The sequence below is a fragment of the Pogona vitticeps genome, chromosome 1, assembly GCF_051106095.1.
Source record: "Pogona vitticeps strain Pit_001003342236 chromosome 1, PviZW2.1, whole genome shotgun sequence".
Lineage (NCBI taxonomy): Eukaryota > Metazoa > Chordata > Lepidosauria > Squamata > Agamidae > Pogona > Pogona vitticeps.
In genome coordinates, this window is record NC_135783.1 from 303,183,982 (window position 1) to 303,205,092 (window position 21,111).

The 21,111-nt window shown below is 41.8% G+C and overlaps 1 protein-coding gene across 2 annotated transcripts; it reads left to right on the forward strand.

The window, feature by feature from the left end:
- The first annotated feature begins 2,897 nt into the window (after positions 1 to 2,897).
- Positions 2,898 to 20,790, forward strand: LOC110080123 (prolactin-releasing peptide receptor-like). 2 transcript variants are annotated; one of them, XM_078391594.1, is made up of 3 exons: positions 2,898 to 3,116; positions 14,881 to 14,932; positions 18,174 to 20,790. In XM_078391594.1, the coding sequence occupies exon 3, from the start codon at positions 18,228 to 18,230 to the stop codon at positions 19,347 to 19,349; it is 1,122 nt and encodes a 373-aa protein (XP_078247720.1). In that variant the 5' UTR covers positions 2,898 to 3,116; positions 14,881 to 14,932; positions 18,174 to 18,227; the 3' UTR covers positions 19,350 to 20,790. The 2 variants fall into 2 exon arrangements, with proteins under 2 accessions (XP_078247720.1, XP_072842372.2); XM_072986271.2 differs by lacking the exon at positions 2,898 to 3,116 and having other exon boundaries at positions 14,860 to 14,932.
- The last annotated feature ends 321 nt before the right edge of the window (positions 20,791 to 21,111 follow it).

Here is a 21,111-nt window from a genome sequence, read left to right on the forward strand (position 1 = left end):
GTTGGACAGTGTCATCGAAGCAACCAACATGAATTTGACACAACTCCGGGAGGCGGTGGAAGATAGGAGGGCCTGGCGTGCTCTGGTCCATGGGGTCACGAAGAGTCGGACACGACTTAACGACTGAACAAACAAACAAGCCAGAATCTTAATGGTGATTCATGTGCACATAAATGAAATTGTGTAAGTCATGTCATCACATTGCCACCAATTAATGAGGTGCAACATTTTGGTTTTTGTTTTAATTGTATTGATTTTTAGTGTGTTCGTTTTAATTTATTTGTTTTAATTGATGTTGGAAGCCACCCAGAGACTCTTGCAGAGTGCAGGTGGCATACAAGTTGAATGGATAAAATAGATAGATAGATAGATAGATAGATAGATAGATAGATAGATAGATAGATAGATAGATAGATAGATAGATAGATAGATAGATAGATAGATAGAGAGAGAGAGAGAGAGAGAGAGAGAGAGAGAGAGAGAGAGAGAGAGAGAGAGAGCAAGTATCCCTGGTCACATGCCTGGTTATACAACAGAAATGCAATGAGAAACACAACTGCTATCTTATTAATTAGCAGCAAATCACCACTATGACTTACAAAGTTCCAATTGACATACACTTAAATTGCCAATAGGATTCTTTTTCTCATCTAAAGATGAAGTCTGGCTAATAACTGCCAGTGCAATCCTAAACACATCTATTCAGAAATACAGTTGATTTTGTTCAGTGGGGATTCGTATTAGAAATTATGTAGAGGATGACTGTTGCCTACCTCAAACTGTAGGTGGGGTGGGATCTAATAGTTACAGTTAGAGGTTTCTGAAGAGATTTAGGCAGTAAAAATGTTCAAGAAGACAATTAAAGCCTTGAACTGGGTCCAGAAAATGGTTGGCAAACATTGTACCTTTAGGAATGTCTAGGATATAACTGCTTTTGTTTCATTTTAGCCTGCAACTGTTTTCCAACTGCTCCCTATAAACCCCTTTTGTAGTTATTGCATGCTTTAGTTCTGCAATGGTTTTGGCATTAAGCACCTTTGGGGAGGGTCTTGTTGGTAGAGTATTTCTTTCAAAACATAATATGGAATGCATAAAGTCGGGTTATGTTTTATCAAAAGTCAGCAGGGGTTAACATCTGGGTGATTTTGACATGAAAATGATCTTCTAAAGCTTTGTTTGCCATCACTGCAAATATGGTTATTGGCCAAGGTGGTTTAAAGTGCATGAAATGGATAATATATAATACAGTATATGCATAATATATATTGAGGTGAGGCAGGAAAGAGGAGGTTGAAGGAGAGGTTTCCTGAATTTGTTGTTTAGTCGTTAAGTCACGTCCAACTCTTCATGATCCCATAGACCAGAGCACACCAGGCCCTCCTATCTTCCACTGCCTCCTAGAGTTGGGTCAAATTCATGTTTGTAGCTTTGATGATACAGTCCATCCATATCATCCTCTGTCATCCCCATCAGGGTCTTTTCCAGGGAGTCTTCTCCTCTCATGAGATGGCCAAAGTATTGGAGTCTCAACTCCAGGATCTGTCCTTCCAGTGAGCACTCAGGGTTGATTTCCTTTAGAACTGATAGGTTTGTTCTCTTTACAGTCCATAGCTTTGACTATGCAGACTTTTGTTGGCAAGGTGATGTCTTTGCTTTTTAAGATGCTGTCTAGGTTTGTCATCGGTTTCCTCCCAAGAAGCAGGCATCTTTTAATTTTGTGGCTGCTGTCACCATCTGCAGTGATCATGGAGCCCAAGAAGGTAAAAACTGTCACTGTCTCCCTTCTATTTGCCAGGAAGTGATGGGACCAGTGGACATGATCTTAGTTTCTTTCATGTTGAACTTCAGATCATTTTTCCCCACTCTCCTCTTTAACCCTCATTAAGAGGTTCTTTAATTCCTCCTCACTTTCTGCCATCAGAGTGGCATCATCTGCCTATCTGAGGTAGTTGATATTTCTTCCGGCAATCTTAATTCCGGCTTGGGATCCTTCCAGTCCAGCCTTTCCCATGATGTATTCTGAGTATAAGTCAAAGGTCTGTTGATGGCAGCCAGTGTCATACTAAAGTCCTTTACAGTGTGGAGAAAGAAATCCACTGGTGGCAGCAAAAGAAAGAAGGAACATCACCAGCGCGAGCCCTTTGGGTTGAGAAAAAGAAACAGGGGCACGGGGTGAACATAACATAACAGTGTCAGTTCTAGAAGGTGTTTTAAGTCTTCATAGAACTGGTCAATTTCAGCCTCTTCAGCATCTCTGTTTGGTGTATAAATTTGGATTATTGTGATGTTGAAAGGTCTGCCTTGGATTCGTATTGAAATCATTTTATCATTTTTGAGACTGTATCCCAGTACAGCTTTTCCCACTCTTTCGTTGATTATGAGGGCTACTCCATTTTCTTCTATGGGATTCTTGCCCACAATAGTTTCCTCAATAGGTTCATCCATATCAACAGTTGCCTCTGGGAAACATCGCTGCACCAAACACACATATACACATAGGCAGACACTTCTTGTCTAGGATAGGCAGAAAATTTGAGGGGAAGGGAGGAAATGGGAGGAGACCGGAGACAATGTAATTTGGATTGAAACAGAGGCGGTGGCCGTGGGCGGTGATGTATCTGCTTCTGTGACTGAATCCCCTTTGGGCGTGTCGCTTCAGCACCTGAGAGCACGGACAGCTCCTCCGAGGCGTCCTTCATCCTTCCTTCCCTAAACCCACCGGCGAAGGGACCGACGGGTTCTTCTCTGAAAGGGCCTCGAAGGGGCCAGAAGAGCGAGGAGCGAGACCCCCGTTTGGAAACGCGTCTTCTAGTCCCAACCAATAAAACACGTCTCCTCCCAGAAGGTCCTTTCCCCCGCCGCGCGACCACTTGTAGCTTCGCGAGCGTTTTTCGCTCAGACTGGAGCAGCCAGAGGATCTGGAATGAGGTCCTCTCGACAAGGGGAGGGAAAACCCAAAGCGCCGGAAAGGAACGAGAGAAAAAGGGGCTAGGCAGCTTTCCTCGGTCTTCTCGTACCACTCGTTTGGGAGGTGAGGTCGCCCTTCCCGGTCAGCAAAACCGCAGCCTCACCGCGGAGAGACCCTCGAGGGCCGTCCCGGAGAGTATTTTTCCACGGTAAGTCCGTGGATACGCAGCGACGGCGGAGCCCTCGAAGCCCGCAGAGCAGGCACCCTTCCCCGGGCGCAGCAGCCTGGTCTCCTGGTGTCTCTCCTTGCCACCAACTCTTCCTCACCTGCTTGGGCGGTGTGTGTGTGTGTGTGTGTGTGTGTGTGTGTCTGTCTGTCTGTCTGTCTGTCTGTCTGTCTGTTTTAGGGGATCCCATAGTCCATCTCCCAAGAACTAACCCCCCCCCCTCCAGCAGTGATAATGGCAGCAAACCCCTGTAGGGGCTTCCGACTCTTCCAAGAACTTCAATGTCTTTTAAGACTGCCGACCTTACACATGTGTAGGTAAGAGGTCGGTTATATGAAGGGGGGGTCGTCGTCGTGCTTCAGGGATTACCGAAAATCTTCCCAAGTGCAGAAACGGGGGCACCCCAAATCAAAACTAGAAATGACTGGAAGTCGACATCCAGTTTTCAGAATAGGGGTGACTGCGTATGTGAAGTTAAACGAAGCTAGAGAGTTTGCTCCCTTTCTGAAACGTCAATTGCCATTCCTGGAGGGTCAATTCTTCCTTCCTTCCTTCCTTCCTTCCTTTGCTGGAAAAAAGAGAGGCTGGAGGAGATTTCGGGAGGAGAGTGGGGACGTGTGAAGATGACCAAATCTTTTCTTTAGGGAAGATGTTCTGAAAAGCACATGGCAAGGGTTGAAGGCGAGGTTTTTGGACATCTTATCTGACAGAGAGATTTGGAGAGTTCAAAAGATGACACACATCTTAATGGTCTTTTGGTCATCTTAAGTAAGTATTAAGAATATGGCTTTGCCACCAATTTTGTTCTGATTTTGGTCTCCCTCCTTACTACTGACATTACCTCTCTTTACTTTTGCAGTGATCACTGTGCATCATTTTGTATTTTCGCTTCCTAAATTACCTGTACACCCTAGTTACTGGGCAGTCCAATACTAGTGTGGTGTGTAGTGTGGTGTGGTGTAATATAGTGTAGGATAAAGTCATATAAAGCAACCAATTCTGAATTTTGCAAGAGGGAATTCTACAGAAAGCACTGGAGAGGGAGAGTAAAGCTCCAGATTTAACCTCATAGGTGGTGAACTCAGATACATGTCCCACTGAACTGCACATGCTGGCAAGTTGGAACATGCCAATGAATATATGGGTTATTTGCTTGCTGCTATAACTGAGTGTTTCTATGAAGAAGCAGCCTACACAGTATGTTAGTTGACATGCAACAGCAGAACCGAAGAGGTTTTGTACTCTCTTTTGTCATGCTGTTAACACATTCCCTTGGGAAAAAGGCAGACTGACCACTGAGTGGTTTTCCATAGTCTGGTGACAAGGAAGGTGAATGACAAGGGGCCACCTTTGGTCAACCTAATGAACCAGAAAGAAAAGGGACATGTTTCTTTCCCGACACCTCTGTGCTCCCGACTAGGTTCTGTCACCCAAGAGATCAGGTCCTATTGCAAGTCAGGGACAATTTCTTGTAAATGTCTTTGGAACCGTATAGAAAGTATAAGAGGCTTGATTTTACTAAGAGAGAGCAGATAGAAACAAAGATTTCTATCTTTGAAAAAAATCTAAACAAAATCTACTAACAAAGATTTAGAAAAAAGAGAGGTAAACATATTCTGTCTCTGATGCTGCCTCCACGCCACATGATGTTGTAGTTCTGGCAAACCTTTCAAGAAATAGAAGCAAGATGTTCCCTTTGTTTTCCCTGACAAAACAAGACTTCAAATATAAATATATATATATCATGCAACCATACCCATGTGTACCATATGAATAGTGTTTGCATTGTGATAAAGCATTCAGGGATGACAGGATTCTTCCTTGACAGTGAGTGCCCTCAGAGTGAAGGATATGTGTGAGCTGGCATAAATTTCTATAGGTGAAAAGGTAGTTCCTGCATTTACATCCATAGGAAAAATACAGGGGTGAGCAAATTGTTCACAGACCTTAGGGTGACTGCATAAGTTGCACAATTTCTCAGCATGGACTAGGAAACATAGGGATCGATTAGCTTTCCCCCTCAGGGATTTCACTGGCATCCGGTTTGTGTGATCTCCAAACGCCATCATTTCCAGACAGCACAACCATGACAACGGGAATTGTGCTCCAATTTATGGGAAGAGCACCAATTTCACTGCTTTGTCATTCAGAAATAAGCTCAGGATTCATTTGCAAATCTGTTGTGCAGACACCAAAACTTGTGCGGAAAATGAATCTTTGTGCCTTTTTGATTGGCCTAATAAAGGTATGATCTCAATATACATTTTGGAATTTGTGCCAACACAGTTGCCTCTGTTTTTTTTTCTGACCATGTGGATATCCAAGTTAGTCATTTAGCAGTGGGATGAACACGACAGAGTTGCTCCACTAGAGAATGGACATCATCAAACAAAATAGGTAAAGCTACACGTTTTGGCTACATGGACTTCCTTTACTTAATCTTTAAAACTAACTAAAGCATGGACAATGCTCCTAATTTTCCACTGACCAAGAAGCCTTAAATGGATGCAGCTTTGAGTTCACAATGGGTACTTATATTATCTAAGAGAGATTGATTGATTGATTGATTGATTGATTTTTGCCCCACAAAAAAGGACCCAAACCAACTTACATAATTAAAAGACAATATTTAAACCTAAAAACACTAAGTATACAAACACTAAAAAGGATCAAACAAATGCCACACTAACGAAAGACAGTAAAAAAAAAAAGCAACATCAAAAGCACATTCAAAGCAGGAAAGTGCAACCATTCAGTTAAAAACTCTACTTAAGCAGCCAGCTCTTCTTAACTTTCGGACATTGAGTGAGTCTATAGCTATACTAGCTGATACCCAACATCATTATCATCTGAACAGATCCAGTTCTTTGTCTCTAGCAATCCTCCTGCATTATTTCCTGTAACAAGATGAAGACAATAAGGAATTAAGATCGAGCCTCCCCCTCCTTTTCTCTCCCTTCCATACTGCTTTCTGTTTTATTCCTCTGCCCTGCTTTGTTAGGAGTCAGCAAACAGAAAAAGCCTTACTTATGCTGCTAACTCTACTGAGCCAGACAAGTTAGACCGTAGAATAAGAGATACAGAGGCACAGATACAATAACAGGCTTTGTGTGTGTGTTTAGTCGTTTAGTCGTGTCCGACTCTTCGTGACCCCATGGACCAGAGCACGCCAGGCCCTCCTGTCTTCTACTGCCTCCCGGAGTTGTGTCAGGTTCATGTTGGTTGCTTCGCAGACACTGTCCAGCCATCTCATCCTCAGTCGTCCCCTTCTCCTCTTGCCGTCACACCTTCCTAACATCAGGGTTTTTTCCAGGGACTCTTTTCTTCTCATGAGATGGCCAAAGTACTGGAGCCTCAACAGGCTTTACTGTGCAGAAAGCAAATGCTTCAAACATCTTGCTCAGATAAATGAAAAGGCTCCTTTCCCCTTCACTTGTATGCTTACAGCCATGAGACAATCCATTTAGTTTTTCTGGAACTGTTTCTCTTTGTAATCTTCCTACCCATACATATGGCCAGGAGTTCTTCAGGCTTCATGGTGCTTAAACCACCTCCACTGTTACTGTCACCACCTAATGAGCAGAGTGGCATTATCAGGAGGCTGGAAATTGGGGTAATTTTGTAGGAACTAGCAGGCAGATCCATCATGGGATTCATGCTCTTCCAGAACATCCATTAGAACCGTCCTCCCTCCACACACATGCAATCTCTCTTCCTTTGCCACTTATCTGTAAACAACTTCCCATACAATGCATAATGTACTACTATGTATAAGGAATACTCTTTTTTTAGCAGAACTTTTACCTAGTGAATAAATATCTCTTGCAAATCCTTCCAAAAGACCAATTATTAGCCTCTGCTATCCTTTCAGTAGGCATTTTGCTCCCCCCTGTGGTGTAGTATGGAATATCCAAAGATCTTTGTTTCAAATTCACTTTTCTTGGCTGAAAACTGTTAACTAGAATTCTTAGCAGTTGAAGACTGGAGTCTAGTCTAGCACAGTGGACAGTCGCAGGTAAGGTGTGTAAGTCTGAGTATGATTAGAACCCAAACTTCCCTGGGCCATGGCTGAATTTTTTTCTACACAGCTGTTAAAGGTTATGTATACAGTATATAAACAAACAAATAAAAGCAAAGGGAGTGTTGGCTTCCTCCAATACTAGTCCCAAGCAGATTGGCTCTTGGTCTTTTGCCTGTGAAATCAAAGATTGTGGTGTTTGGGGGTTGCACCACTACAGACAAAGGTTGTTTTCCCTGTTTTAATGTGCTTTTTGCCTTTTTTGGTTGTGGTTTATCTGAGGCAGACTTTTTTCACATATTTGAAACTAAAGGTGTGGTTTCAAAGTGGATGGTGCTGAGACCTTATCTTAAGGTAGTGACTGCTGCAATGTTGCTGCTGAACACCAATTTGCAAGTTACTATTATGGAGAAGAATTACAGAACAAGTATCTAGAGAGATACAGGTGAGATAAAATATATACATATGCTTAATACCCATCTCAACAGATTAACCATTAGCTGAGGGCTCTTAATAAGACATGGTGGCACTGCAGGTTAAACCGCAGAAGCCTCTGCAGGGTCAGAAGACCAAGCAGTCGTAAGATCGAATCCATGCGACGGAGTGAGCGCCCGTCGCTTGTCCCAGCTCCCGCCAACCTAGCGGTTCAGAAGCATGCAAATGCAAGTAGATAAATAGGGACCACTTCGGTGGGAAGGTAACAGCGTTCCGTGTCTAAGTCGCACTGGCCATGTGACCACGGAAGATTGTCTTCGGACAAACGCTCGCTCTATGGGTTGGAAACGGGGATGAGCACCGTCCCCTAGAGTCAAACACAACTGGACAAAAATTGTCAAGGGGAACCTTTACCTTTACCTAAGGGCTCTTAAGGGGACATGGTGGTGCTGCGGGTTAAACTGCAGAAGCCTCTGTGCTGCAAGGTCAGACGACCTGTAGCCGTAAGATCAAATCTATGCAACGGAGTGAGCGCCCGTCGCTTGTCCCAGCTCCTGCCAGCCTAGCAGTTCGAAAGCATGCAAATGCAAGTAGATAAATAGGTACCATCACGGTGGGAAGGTAACATGTTCTGTGTCTAGTTGCGCTGGGCACGTGACCACGGAAACTGTCTTCAGATAAATGCTAGCTCAATGGGTTGGAAATGGAGATAAGCACCACCCCCTAGAATTGGACACGACTGGGCAAATTGTCAAGGGGAACCTTTACCTTTACCTAAGGGCTCTTAAATCATTACCAAATGTGAAATACTACAATAATTATATTGTTATCTGTGATTATTTTCCATAGCCCAGATTCCTTCCCAATTACCACAGCCACCTTTACAGAACAAGCTTCAAAGATAAAGTCAGTGATTCTTAGCTCATTACCATATGTTATTTCTGCTGTTGTTTTCTACAGCCTGGGGTTCCTTTAGTCACTAGCCACTGTCACTGTTTCCAAAGCTTTAAAGGAAAAAAACTGAATACCAAACAGGGATCTGAAGTCATTACTATCTGTGAAATGCCACAATGACTCACACAATCTGCAGCTTCTGTTATTGTCCAACCACTGTCTCTTTATCTTAGAGCCGTGTATGAATGTTTTCCCATGTGGTCTGTATTTTCACTCTTGTGTCTGAAGAAGTGGACTTGTTCCATGAAAGCTCACATTAAAATATAGCAGTTAAGGTGACACAATGTCTTCTTTTTCTTTATTTGTTTGCTTTAGTTTTGTTTTGTGTTTATTGTTTATATTCTTGCACAGAACGTGGCTACCATTTCAAAAACTACTTTTGTGAATAATATTATCACTGTTGCCACCAATTTTTTGTTTTTTGTTTTTGCTAATTAATAGGTAAAGGTAAAGGTTCCCCTCCACTCTAGGGGGCGGTGCTCATCCCGGTTTCCAAGCCATAGAGCGAGCGTTTTGTCCGAAGACAATCTTCTGTGGTCACATGGCCAGTGCGACTTAGACACGGAACGCTTGTTACCTTCCCACCAAGGTGGTCCCTATTTATCTACTCGCATTTGCATGCTTTCGAACCGCTAGGTTGGAGGGAGCTGGGACAAGTGATGGGTGCTCACTCTGTCACGTGGATTCAATCTTATGACTGCTTAGTCTTCTGACCCTGCAGCACAGGCTTCTGCGGTTTAGCCCACAGCGCCACCTTTGCTAATTAATACTTTGGTGTAAATTCTGCATGGGAGGTAGCAAGCTACTTTGGGCTTGTCCACTCCATCTGGTAGAAAAATGAAAATGCAGCATTCCGGTACAGTGGTGCCCCGCATAGGGACATTAATCCGTTCCAGGAAAAACGTCACTATCCGGAAACGTCGCTATGCGGGGGGAAAACTCCATTTAATGCATTCCTATGGGGTCAAAACTCACTGCTAAGTGGGAATCCTCAATCCGGCCACCATTTTCGCTGCCTCGGTAAGCGAGGAATCGGGGCGAAAACGCTGTGGGCGGCCATTTTCTTCTTCCGGCGGCCATTTTTTTTCTTCTGGCGGCCATTTTGGAACTGCCGATCAGCTGTTCCAAAACATCGCAATGCGATGTTTTCCCTATTCAGAACATCACATTGCGATTGCATTAGCGATCGCAAAAAATGCGTTGCTATGCAGATTCGTCGTTAAACGGTGCGCTCGTTAAGCGAGGCACCACTGTATTCTGAAACACTGGGTCTCTCTTTGGTAAGGCATCTATGTGACTTATCACAAAGCTTACTACAAAAGGAAAAAAGAAATGGAAAAAGGCAGTGACAGCTGATATTCCAGCACCATTAAAGGACATTAAGTTGAATGGGAAAGTGTTGATGCTTCTGAAAGATTTCTCTGTGAGGAACTGAAAGAAGGTGGAAGATGGGAGAAGAAAATGGGAGAACAGTTATTGTATGGAAACAAACAGGTGGTGGTGGTGATGAGCCATGGAGGGGCAGAAAGGTAACCAGCAGAAACACATTCACAGGGAAATACCAGTTTATTTTATTATTTATTTATTTATTTAATTTATATGCCACCCACACTACCCAGAGGTCTCACACCTAAAAAGATCACAAAACAGAATGGATCAGTGCAGTACAATAGTCCACATGAGTAGATTGTGAATCAGTACAAATAGAAAGAAAGTGGAACAAAAAATACACCACAGGTAAGTGGTCATGTGACCCCTCCCAAAGAAAGGCTATTTGTCTCCCTTTTGATGCTGTAGGTACCACTTCCAGTCTTGCATTGTGTGGACAGCAGGAAATGCGGTATTGCCATGATGGTAATTCTCCTTGAAGGGAACTACTCATGATCTGCTATTGCTCTGAATTTAATATTCCATTTCCCCCTAAGACTGACCTTTTGCAAGTACACATTTATTCTCAGCTCCACCAGCAGAATGCACAATAATCTCCAGTCTGAACAGCTTGACTCAACTCTGTGGACATCTCATTTATTTCCTCAGAGTAGTGAGTATATTTGCCTTACAATCCCATCAGAATGGAGGATAGTGGTACATTACATATAAATGAGAAATGCTACATAATTTGCAGTGCCAAAATAGTATCCTTCTCAGAGGGAAAAAAGAAATTAAAGCTAGGCAGAATGTGAATCCCAAATATTCACTTAGAAAAATAATATTAACCACTAGAGTCTACAGTTATCAATATAAAGGCAGAAATGTGTGTGAGATAACATGTTGTCTGCAAGTATTGCTCACTCTATGGACCAGCTATTCATCAGAGTTAAATTAAAGTACTGTAGGGATAACAATAACCTATTCTGGGAGCACTCCTGTAAAATGAGAAGCAAAGAATTGTAAAGAGAGGAGGACTGCTTTTTGTGTTCCAGACACTATGTTGCTGTCCAACTGCATTAAAAAGTATAGTGTCCAAAGCTCTATTATGTTCTAGCAAGAATGCTTTTGAAATAATATATCAGGTTTGAATGCCTTTACAAAGAAACCTTCAAGAAATATTCTTCTGCTGAGGGAATAATTACCAACCTACATTGGATCAACACAGTGGATTTTTTTCTTTGGCTTTTCTTCTATTGTGTTATTGGTTTTATGTTGTCATCTTGGTTGATCGTTACTTATGTTTTCTTTTGTTCAACACCCAAAGCAGGGTTTGACCAGGAAGTCAAGTGGTATAAAACATAATAAAATAATTTAGGGCACTATATTTTAAGAAAGACATTGTCAAACTGGAGCACTTCCAAATGAAGACTATCATGATAGTGAGTGGTCAGAAAACCAACTCCTAGGATGAACAGTTGAAAACAATGGTGGCTTGTGTCCATTATAGCTGGTAGAGCAGGGGGCAGGATGGCCAATGGACAGATCTTAGTGGGCAGTGCTTGGGTTAATAAGCAGAAACACAGGCAATAAGCATATAGTTTGAATATCATAGCACAAAACCTCTAATCAGAACAGATATGTTTCCCTTCCAGCAAACACTAATTGCATAGAAAGGAAAACTGAGTCGGAGAGAGAAACAAATTGTTACAGCAAAATTCTGAATGAATGCTTCAGAGATGCTGATCCCCACAACACAAAAAATTGACTCTTTTGACCCCCTTCCTGCTCTTACTGTAACAGAAGCCCATTACACAGATAGGTAAACAGAGACAAATGGCTGATAACTTCTTAAATAACACAAGTGCAAAACTGCTGATTTTCCATATAAAACATGAAATGTGTTTTGTAGAGGACTGAAAACTGGTCCATAGATTGTCAGGTTTTTTTGTTAAAAAAAAAAAGAACTCAAGTGAATGAAGGACACAAAAGTCCAGGTATATTTAGATCTGTTCTGTGTGAATTGGTGGCAAGCGTTGGCAAATATAACATTTTGAAACAATGGAACAGGTTACATTTTATAAACAGCATTCCAGTGGTCCACCAATATTCAATAAACCATCTCCATTGTCCTGCTATTTGCAAACAAATGTAACTGTGTCCAGAACAGCTTGGGGAAAACCTATCAAGATAAAATTGGGGGTGTCAGAGTAGACTCCCTTTGTAAGGTTGGACAGTAACCAGTGTAGTATAGTGGAGAACATGGTTCCCTCATCTGGGGCTCATGACTCCCAAGAGGGGTTGCAATGTGTTTTCCTGAGGGATTGCTGCTGTTACTTTTAGTTTCAATCATTTTTATATTCATTATATTAAATATGGCATGCATCATGCTATTTTATTTTAATTCTCTTTACTCTAGAGTTCTTAGTTATTTCTGTATCTCTTTGGGCAGATTTTCCGTTTATCTATGGGAATTATTCCTACCCCCCTCTGAAAGAGCCACTCTTGCTCACTTCTCTCTGCTCTTCCGCACCCAGGTTTGGATGACTGATGTCAGTCCTTCAGCCGTGAGCATTAGCCTGGATCAAAGAGGCGTGGTGCATGCTGGGAATGCTGATGCTTAAGATGGCAGCAGGATTGAAATGTTGCTGTTGCAACGGTGGCACCAGTGGTGCCTTTCGCTCTGCCTGAGTCTCCCACTCTTCTGGGCGCAGTGATGGCAACACAGTGAAGGGAAATGGGACCTGGCCAAGGAGATACCTCCAGGCTCTGCCTGAATCATGGAGGATGAAGACAAAAGGGGCAAAAAAAGGGAAGGAGGAGAACCAGGGAGAGGGTGGGTCTCACTGTGAAGTCCATAAGGGGAGGTGTTCATTTGGGCTTGAAAGGGAGGGGCTCTTCACTGAGGGACCTTTTTTTGAGGGGGGGGAGGAGACATGAAGTCTTTACCACCTCCAAAATATAATTTAAACTCAAAGTGTATTGACATTTTTTCTCTTCTCAAATTTGATAGAGGCAGATTTAAAGCCTGCCCCATAACTATGTATTACCACAGTAATATTAATATAGTTTTTGTTTGGAATTATATTCTTAAAAATCAATTTTAATGTGTTTCTTTTACTCCATTTAAATGCATTTTATGCAAATATGGCAGGTGGGGGGTCACAGGTTACTTAGCTATTTTTAAATGAGGTTTCAGGTAAAAAAAAGGTTGGGAAACACTGGGATAGAGTGATAGACTATGACTCAGGAGGCCTGGGTTCGAATTCCCACTCAGCCGTGGAAACTCACTGGGGGAACTGAACTGGTAAAACCACTCCTTAATATCTCAGTTACTTTGAAAGCCCTATTAGGGTTCCAATAAGTTAGTTTTGACTTGACAGCACAGAACATCCATGTAAGGTTGGACAATGTGAAAAGAGGATTACTTGGTCCATGAGAGTCATATGCTCTCAGCAGGCAGTGCATCTGGTAACCTCAGAACCCACAGACAGCACAATTTGCTGCGGTTCACTTATTCACAAATTAAAGCAGAAGGACAAATCATATATGCAAATGGTAAATAGAAATAATTTTTTAAAAGAAGACAAAAACATGATGTTACCCTAAAGACTTATATTTTTTAATGTGAGCTTTTGTGAAAAAGTCACTTTATCAGACACAAGAGAAAGAGATTCAACATGTCAAATATTTATACATGACATCAAAATATAGATATCAAATATAGAGATTGTGGTTGGTTGGTGGGAAAATCAGTGGATGGATAACATTGTGGTGATAATGTCTTTGATTGCAGTTCTTTTACTGAAGCTTGTGTTGTAAAGAATGTGAGAACCTCTGTCATAAAACAGCAAAGGTAGAGTAACAGGTGCCACCACTTTTTAATTTCTATTTTGCTTTTTACCTATAATGCTTGCACAGACTAACATGGCTACCCTTCTACAACTACAGCTGTGAAAATAATAAATGGTGACTATTTACAACCAGCACTCACTCAGAATATAATGGATGTGATTTTTTTTGTCCCTTGAAATTTTAACAGGCAGAATAGCAATAGCTTGATAGGCACAAATGGCAAGAAAAGATATTTCAGCTAAACCTCAGGAGATATCTGAACAGTGGAAGCCCTTTGCTTCACGAGCTGGCAGCAAGGGGTGTCCTCTTAACCAGGAATATTCGGGGGGGGGGGGGGCTCAGTGGCCAGCCATCAGGAATAGTGTAGTTGCAAGATCTCTGCATGGGCCAACATGTAGGACTAGGTGACCTCCAACATTTCTTTGCAAGAATCTTTTTGGGGCCACAAAACACAAGTAGGCATTCACACAATCCGTTTGTGCTATTTGGCGAGTTGATTGTTATGCACTCTTTTGTGCCCTGGCTGTATAATCACAGCACACAAAAATGTAAAAATCACTTGCAAAGTCACCTTTACATGATAAACCTCAACAAAGTTTTGGCCTATGGTTCTAAGAAGTTAGGGATACCCAGTGTAGTGTAATGGATACAGTGATGAACTAGGACTCTGGAGATCAGTGTTCAATTCGCTACTCAGCCATGGAAACTCACTGTGGGTGTAGAACAGGTAAAGCCACTCATTAAATATCTCACTTACCTTGTTGGATTTGCTATCAGTTGGTTCTGACTTGACTTGAAAACAACAATACACTATATAGTACACTATTCACATTAATGTGACTGAAATGTATGCAGGAAACTGATAAGAAATACTGTATGTAGCTCAGAGGGCGATGGGATAAAGATGGTGTCTGTGCGCTTATTTTGCAGACTGCACACTTCATGTTATTATGGAAGAGAATAAAGCAACAGAATAGCTATTCATATTCATGGGTAATGAAAAGTAGATTTTTTGGGAACACATCCTTCACTAATTCACACGCATCCCTGTTAAATTCTTGCTGAATTACCCTTTTGAACGTCCAGGTGTTTATGCATTTATTCATGTTTCTGCAGGACAACATGGAGAAACACAAACATAGAGGAGAATGAAGGGGTGAATTCAAAGGTGAGTTTTAAGGAACAAAGAGGATGGTGGCACAACGTATATATTTTGAGGGAAAGGGACTTCCAGGCATCAGAAATAGCATGTAGAAACAGGGACAAGTATGTTAGAAAGCAAGAGGAAATGGGGAAAGGGGGAGATCAAATGGTTAAGGTTAACAGAGAGCTTTCAGAAGGACAAAGATACTAGTGCAGGAGTTTGACATGCATTCTTGAAATATCTGAACATGTTACAAAAGACATGGAAAAGTTGGAAATACAAAAGCAAAGCAAAACAAAACAAAACAAAGACAAGAGCCAGAAACGTAGCACCTTAGAATCTGCTATATGTGCTTAATGTGAGCTTTCATGAATCAAATCCACTTCCTTAGACATACTGAGGAAATAAAGGTCAAACAACGGCACTTCACCAATATTCTGAATTCTTCCTGTTTATTTTGTTTTGTTTTTTGTTTTAAAAAATTCCTATCCTTTGCCTCTAACAATAAAGAGTTTCTGGACAGTGTCTGCAAAGCAACCAGCATGAATTTGACCCAACTCCGGGAGACAGTGGAAGATAGGAGGGGCTGGCGTGCTCTGGTCCATGGGGTCACGAAGAGTCGGACACGACTAAATGACTAGATGACGAATGGTGCAAAGATGACAAATACAGCAATAGAAAATATAAACTAGGTAATAATGTAAAAACATACAAAAGTAAAACAGCACAAAAAAGACTAGTAATGACAGGTTTACTCAATTGTTTGAAAAAGCCTGGAAAATTTCAAGAGGAATGAGAAATGTGTTTGACTGATGTAGAAATGACTTACATGTAGGCACTGAGTTAATTGTCCTGGTTAAAGTATTGCGAAGCTGTAAGACTACCACTGAAAAACCTCTTTCTGGTCAAAGCCACCACTGTATCTAAGACTATGTGGAGAAGAGTATTGGTTGAAGCAGTGAGGACAAACAAAGTGATGTGTTTGTCATTTTTCTAGAAGAAATGTTCCCCTCAAGTGGTAAAAGACATTTGTTGTCAGACTGCATGGTTTTCCTTGCACTTCTATCTGGCACATGCTTTGTTTTCTGCTTGGTTCTAAGAAGGTAAACAAGGGCTTAATTTTCATGTCTGATTGCTAGGGCAGTATATCCAAGGAAATCACAAAGGAAGGAAAACAAATTAATGGAGGAAATGAATGTTTTCTCCAATGTCTAGTTTGACTTCCAGAGACTTAGCTTCAAGTATGGGAAGGCTCTGACTTCTAAATGTTGTAGGACTGCCATCACCTACAACCATCTTAAGCAATAGCCAAGACGACAGAAGTTGTAGTCCAACAATACCTAGAGGTGATCCTCAGTTAGTCTACCTCATCAATAGATGTCAGACACTGTCAAGTTAAAATGGTGCTGAACTAATTTGTGCTCAATCTGCCTGTTGTTGTTTAGTTGTTAAGTCGTGTCCAACTCTTCATGACCCTATGGACCAGAGCACACCAGGCCCTCCTGTCTTACACTGCCTCCCAGTGTTGGGTCAAATTCATGTTGGTAGCTTTGATGACACTGTCCAACCATCTCAGCCTCTGTCATCCCCTTCTCCTCTTGCCTTCACATTTTCCCAACATCAGAGTCTTTTCCAGTGAGTCTTCTCTTCTCATGAGATGGCCAAAGTATTTGAGCCTCAGCTTCAGGATCTGTCCTTCCAGTGAGCACTCAGGGTTGATTTCCTTCAGAATGGATAGGTTTGTTCTCCTTGCAGTCCAAGGGACTCTCAAGAGCCTCCTCCAGCACCACAGTTCAAAAGCATCAATCCTTCGGCGGTCAGCCTTCTTTATGGTAAGAAGCAGGGGTCTTTTAATTTCGCGTCTGCTGTCACCATCTGCAGTGATCATGGAGCCCAAAAAAGTAAAATCTGTCACTGCCTCCATATCTTCCCCTTCTATTTCCCAGGAGGTGATGGGACCAGTGACCATGATTTTAGGGTTTTTTATGTTGATTTTTGAGTTTGCCCACCACCCAGTTATTAGATATGTAAGACTGTTAAATTGCTGGACTGCCCAGTGACTTAGTTCTTTGGCTGCAGAGCTGGAAGTTGGGAGTTCAACTCCCCACTGTGCCTCCTTGGGAGGGGTTGTACTCAATGATCCATAAAGTCCATTCCATTTCTGCAGTTCAAAGGTTATTATTATTATTAAATATAAAGGATAGTAAATAGAAAACCAATTTCATGGCAAAATGGAAATTAAAATAATGAACGTAGACTGGAGCTGACATCAGGGAATGTCTGAAGAATGAAGGAAAGGATATAAGCACTGTTAAAACACTGCCCGTGCAGGCAAATGGTATCTACAAGATAAAACAACATAAAACAAAAGTCCTTGGGGCTCTGACAATCCTGAGGGTAATCTTTCAGTTGATTATTTATAGGGCCAGCTGCAGTCCCAACACTGTTCAACCATTAAATGCAAAAGAGGTCTCAAGATGAAATTGATCTGCCATGTAGTGTTAGCCCAGGGAGGCCGCAGAGAGCAGAAAGGAAGGGAGAACAAGGAGAGATAGAAGTTAAGAATACCTGTATAATTGCAAATAAACACTATTTTAAAAGGACATAAAATGGGCTTGTAGGAGAAAAGGGATTTATGGAACAGACATTTTAAGAGGAAATAGAGCTTGTAATGGACTATAATCTGGCAAGGCTTCAAGTGCCACATTATATAGAGTGGGCGATTGAATGAGCAATAAGCAGTTGTGTTAAAATCTTTAGCTGTACTTTAAAAATAAGGACAAGATGTTTTTGTGAACACAGTTCCTGTCACTTCTGAGCCATGCTTTATCTCAGAACTGACCTACCATTAGGCAGAGTGAGGCATGTGACAGGTGTGAGATGTCGTGGACTGAAGTACAGGTTAAATTATTTAGTTTGTTACTTTAATGTTTTTACTGTGGGAAGTGGGAGAGAAATGTTTGTGCAACATTTTCTGCGTCAGGTGCCTTAAATAACTTTTCTAGCTTTGGGCACTGGGCAACTTAAGTAGGGTTGTGGTGGTGGGGACACCATTCATTGCTTCATTTTAGCAAGCAAATATTTTGGCATCAAGTATTTTGGGCTAGCACTATGCGACTTCCAAGTCCTAGTGATATGAACATCCTGAACCAGAAGAGTTAGAAGTTCCCATATGATTGGCCCTGGATATTATGTCCCACCCCTTCCAGCAAACCATATTTTCCGGTCTAATCACTTATCTCTTTGCTCTTTTCCTTAAAACAAGAGAAAGAAACAGAGAAACAAGATGATATAAGCATCAGCACAGCCCAAACTCAACATGACAGTGCCATGCCAGCAACCAAATGCCTCCTGCTCGAATACCTCAGCTCCCGTATTCACAGGTCTGGATCTCCTCTTTGCCCTGAAGCCCCTCTTCATTCCTCTCTATGCTATACTGGTGACTGTGGCCTGCACAGGAAACCTCCTTCTTATTGTCCTTATTGGTTTCACAAAAAAGTTGCACAGCACCACCAATTTCCTTATTGGCAACTTGGCAGCAGCTGACTTGATCATGTGCATTTTCTGTGTGCCACTCACTGCCTCCTATGCATTTGAGATCCATGGATGGCTCTTTGGGATGTTCATGTGTTACTTTGTCACCCTCATGCAAGTGGCTACCGTATTTGTGTCTGTCCTGTCCCTCACAGCAATTGCTGTGGACCGATACATGGTTGTCGCTTACCCCATCCGCAAAAGGATAAGATGCAAGTCCTGCATTTACATGGTGGTCTTCATTTGGGTGCTTTCTGTTGTGGTCTCCCTACCCACATCCATGCATACCCATTACCTGGATCTCAACAGCACTGGCCATGACATGATCATCTGTGAAGAATTTTGGAAACACCACGAGACAGAGAGGCGACTCTATTCTTGCTTGATGCTCCTCTTGTCATACATGCTCCCACTGTCAGCTGTGTCTGTCTCCTACTGTGCCATTTCCTGTCACCTTCAGAAGAGGAATGTCCCAGGAGCTGCATGCCACAACCAGGAGAAATGGACAAGAAAAAAGCAGAAGACTTTCAGGATCCTAGTTATTTCTGTCCTGTGTTTTGCCTTCTGCTGGCTCCCTCTCCAGGTAGTTAACTTGATCAGAGATATGGATGAAGAGTTTACAATCCTAGACAAAAGATATGTGAATGTTATCCAAGTGTCCTGCCATGTGATTGCAATGAGTTCTGCATGTTTCAACCCATTCATCTATGCCTCCCTTCATGAAAAGTTTCGACTCCGCATTAGTAACTATTTCTATAATAGGAAGAGATCAAACATGATGTCCTGCAAGCTCTCACGGCTGAATACCTGCTCCACTTTGCCAGATAATCCTGTGGGCCTATGTGAAAAAATAGCACTGCAATTGGAGCCCAAGCATCATTTTGGGGGGCCCAATACAAACGTGTAATAGCTGACCTTCCCAGACATGCAGCATAAATGGATCTCATCTTGTACACACAATCTCTTGAATCTGCACAGAAAACCCGCTGTTTGATTTCTGAAATACCATGTTTCCCCGAAAATAAGACAGGGACTTATATTAATTTTTGCTCCAAAAAACGCAATAGGGCTTATTTTCAGGGGATGATTTATTTTATAATCACGTCATCTTCTGGTTGCTGCACAATGCTGCACAATGGTGGAGGGCGGGGTTTCACTTAACTAGGGCTTATTTTTGGGGTAGGGCTTATATTACAAGCATCCTGAAAAATCATACTAGGGCTTATTTTCAAGTTAGATCTTATTTTCGGGGAAACTCTGAAAGTACACCACATGACTCATGCTGGGTCTTTTCTATGGTGTCTACTCAGCTGTTGCTATCCTTATTTATTCTAATGCACACCATAATGAAGAGTCCCACAAAGCATGTTTGTTTGTTTGTTTGTATATTTATTTATTTATTGGGTCCAATAAGGAACCCAGATGGATTATTTTGTATGATATGCTATTTAGCCTCAGGGTTCAACCAGACATGCCAAAAGAACCCCAGTTATATTGATTCTGCTCTTATTGAAATCATTTTATATATTTCCATTCACATGATGCACAGGTAAGATAAACTCATTTGACCCGTCAATCAATTTTTTTCCATCTCTCTGGCAAGGTTGTTTTAAAATGTACCAATCATGTATCACTTCAATCCTTATCATTTTAGAGTGTGTAAACGTTGCTGTCAATTTATTTACTTTGTGAAGGGTTCAGGTTTGGGGCATTGTGGCCACTTCATGGCCACTGTGCTTGTACCTTAAAAAATCTTTAAAGGGATATCAATCGATTGCTTGTTCCAGAAAGAGCAGCAGCCACAAAAACAACAATACATTGCTCAGAAGGAGACAGCTTCCTCACCCCCTTGTGGATGTAAGGAATGAAATGGGAAAGATGCCTTTTTAAATCCTGCTCTTCACAGTACTTTGCAAGTTTTTGCAAACCCTCTTCTTCCTCCCATCACTGTTCAAAGGGGAAAAGAAAAATGAAAGCTGAGAACTGAGAGGTATGCAGAGAAATTAGGGAGGGAGGGAGGGAGGGAAGGGAAAAGGGGAGGAGGAGAGAAGGAAAATTGGGGAAGAAAAATGGAAAGGAACTGAGAAGTGAAAATTAAAAAGGGAAGGATGTTAGCGCTGCAGGTGACATATACCACCAAGTTGCTTATTGACTAACAGAAGTGACAGGAAAATTGTGATATGTCACTTACAAATTATTTTTTCAAACAGAAAACTTTAGGACAGTGGGGATCCCCAGAAACTGAATGGCAAATGAATCAATTTATACGGGATGGCATGTGTAGCCTACAAAACCAGTACATAGCAAGAAATGTACCCACTGAACTGACAGCTATGTGAATGGGCCCAGGGGTATATATACCACTTGACTGCATGTAAAAATGTATCAGTACCTAAAAGGGATGAAAATAAGTTATTTTGGCATATGTGATTGAGCAATAAGTTGATCCTCCTCCACCGAGGTAATGAGCTTGTAAGTTAGAAGGGTTGTATATAAGCCCTGGTGAAATGTTCACTCTCTGCCCCTCCAATTTGGAAAGCTGCTTTTAAAAAGCAGTTCATTTTGAACTCATTACAGCCCCAAGTAATGCATTACATTTTAAATTACAGATGTTTTCATAGTGACTTCATCTGTTACTCACTTTTTTGTTACTAAAAAAACAGACAAAT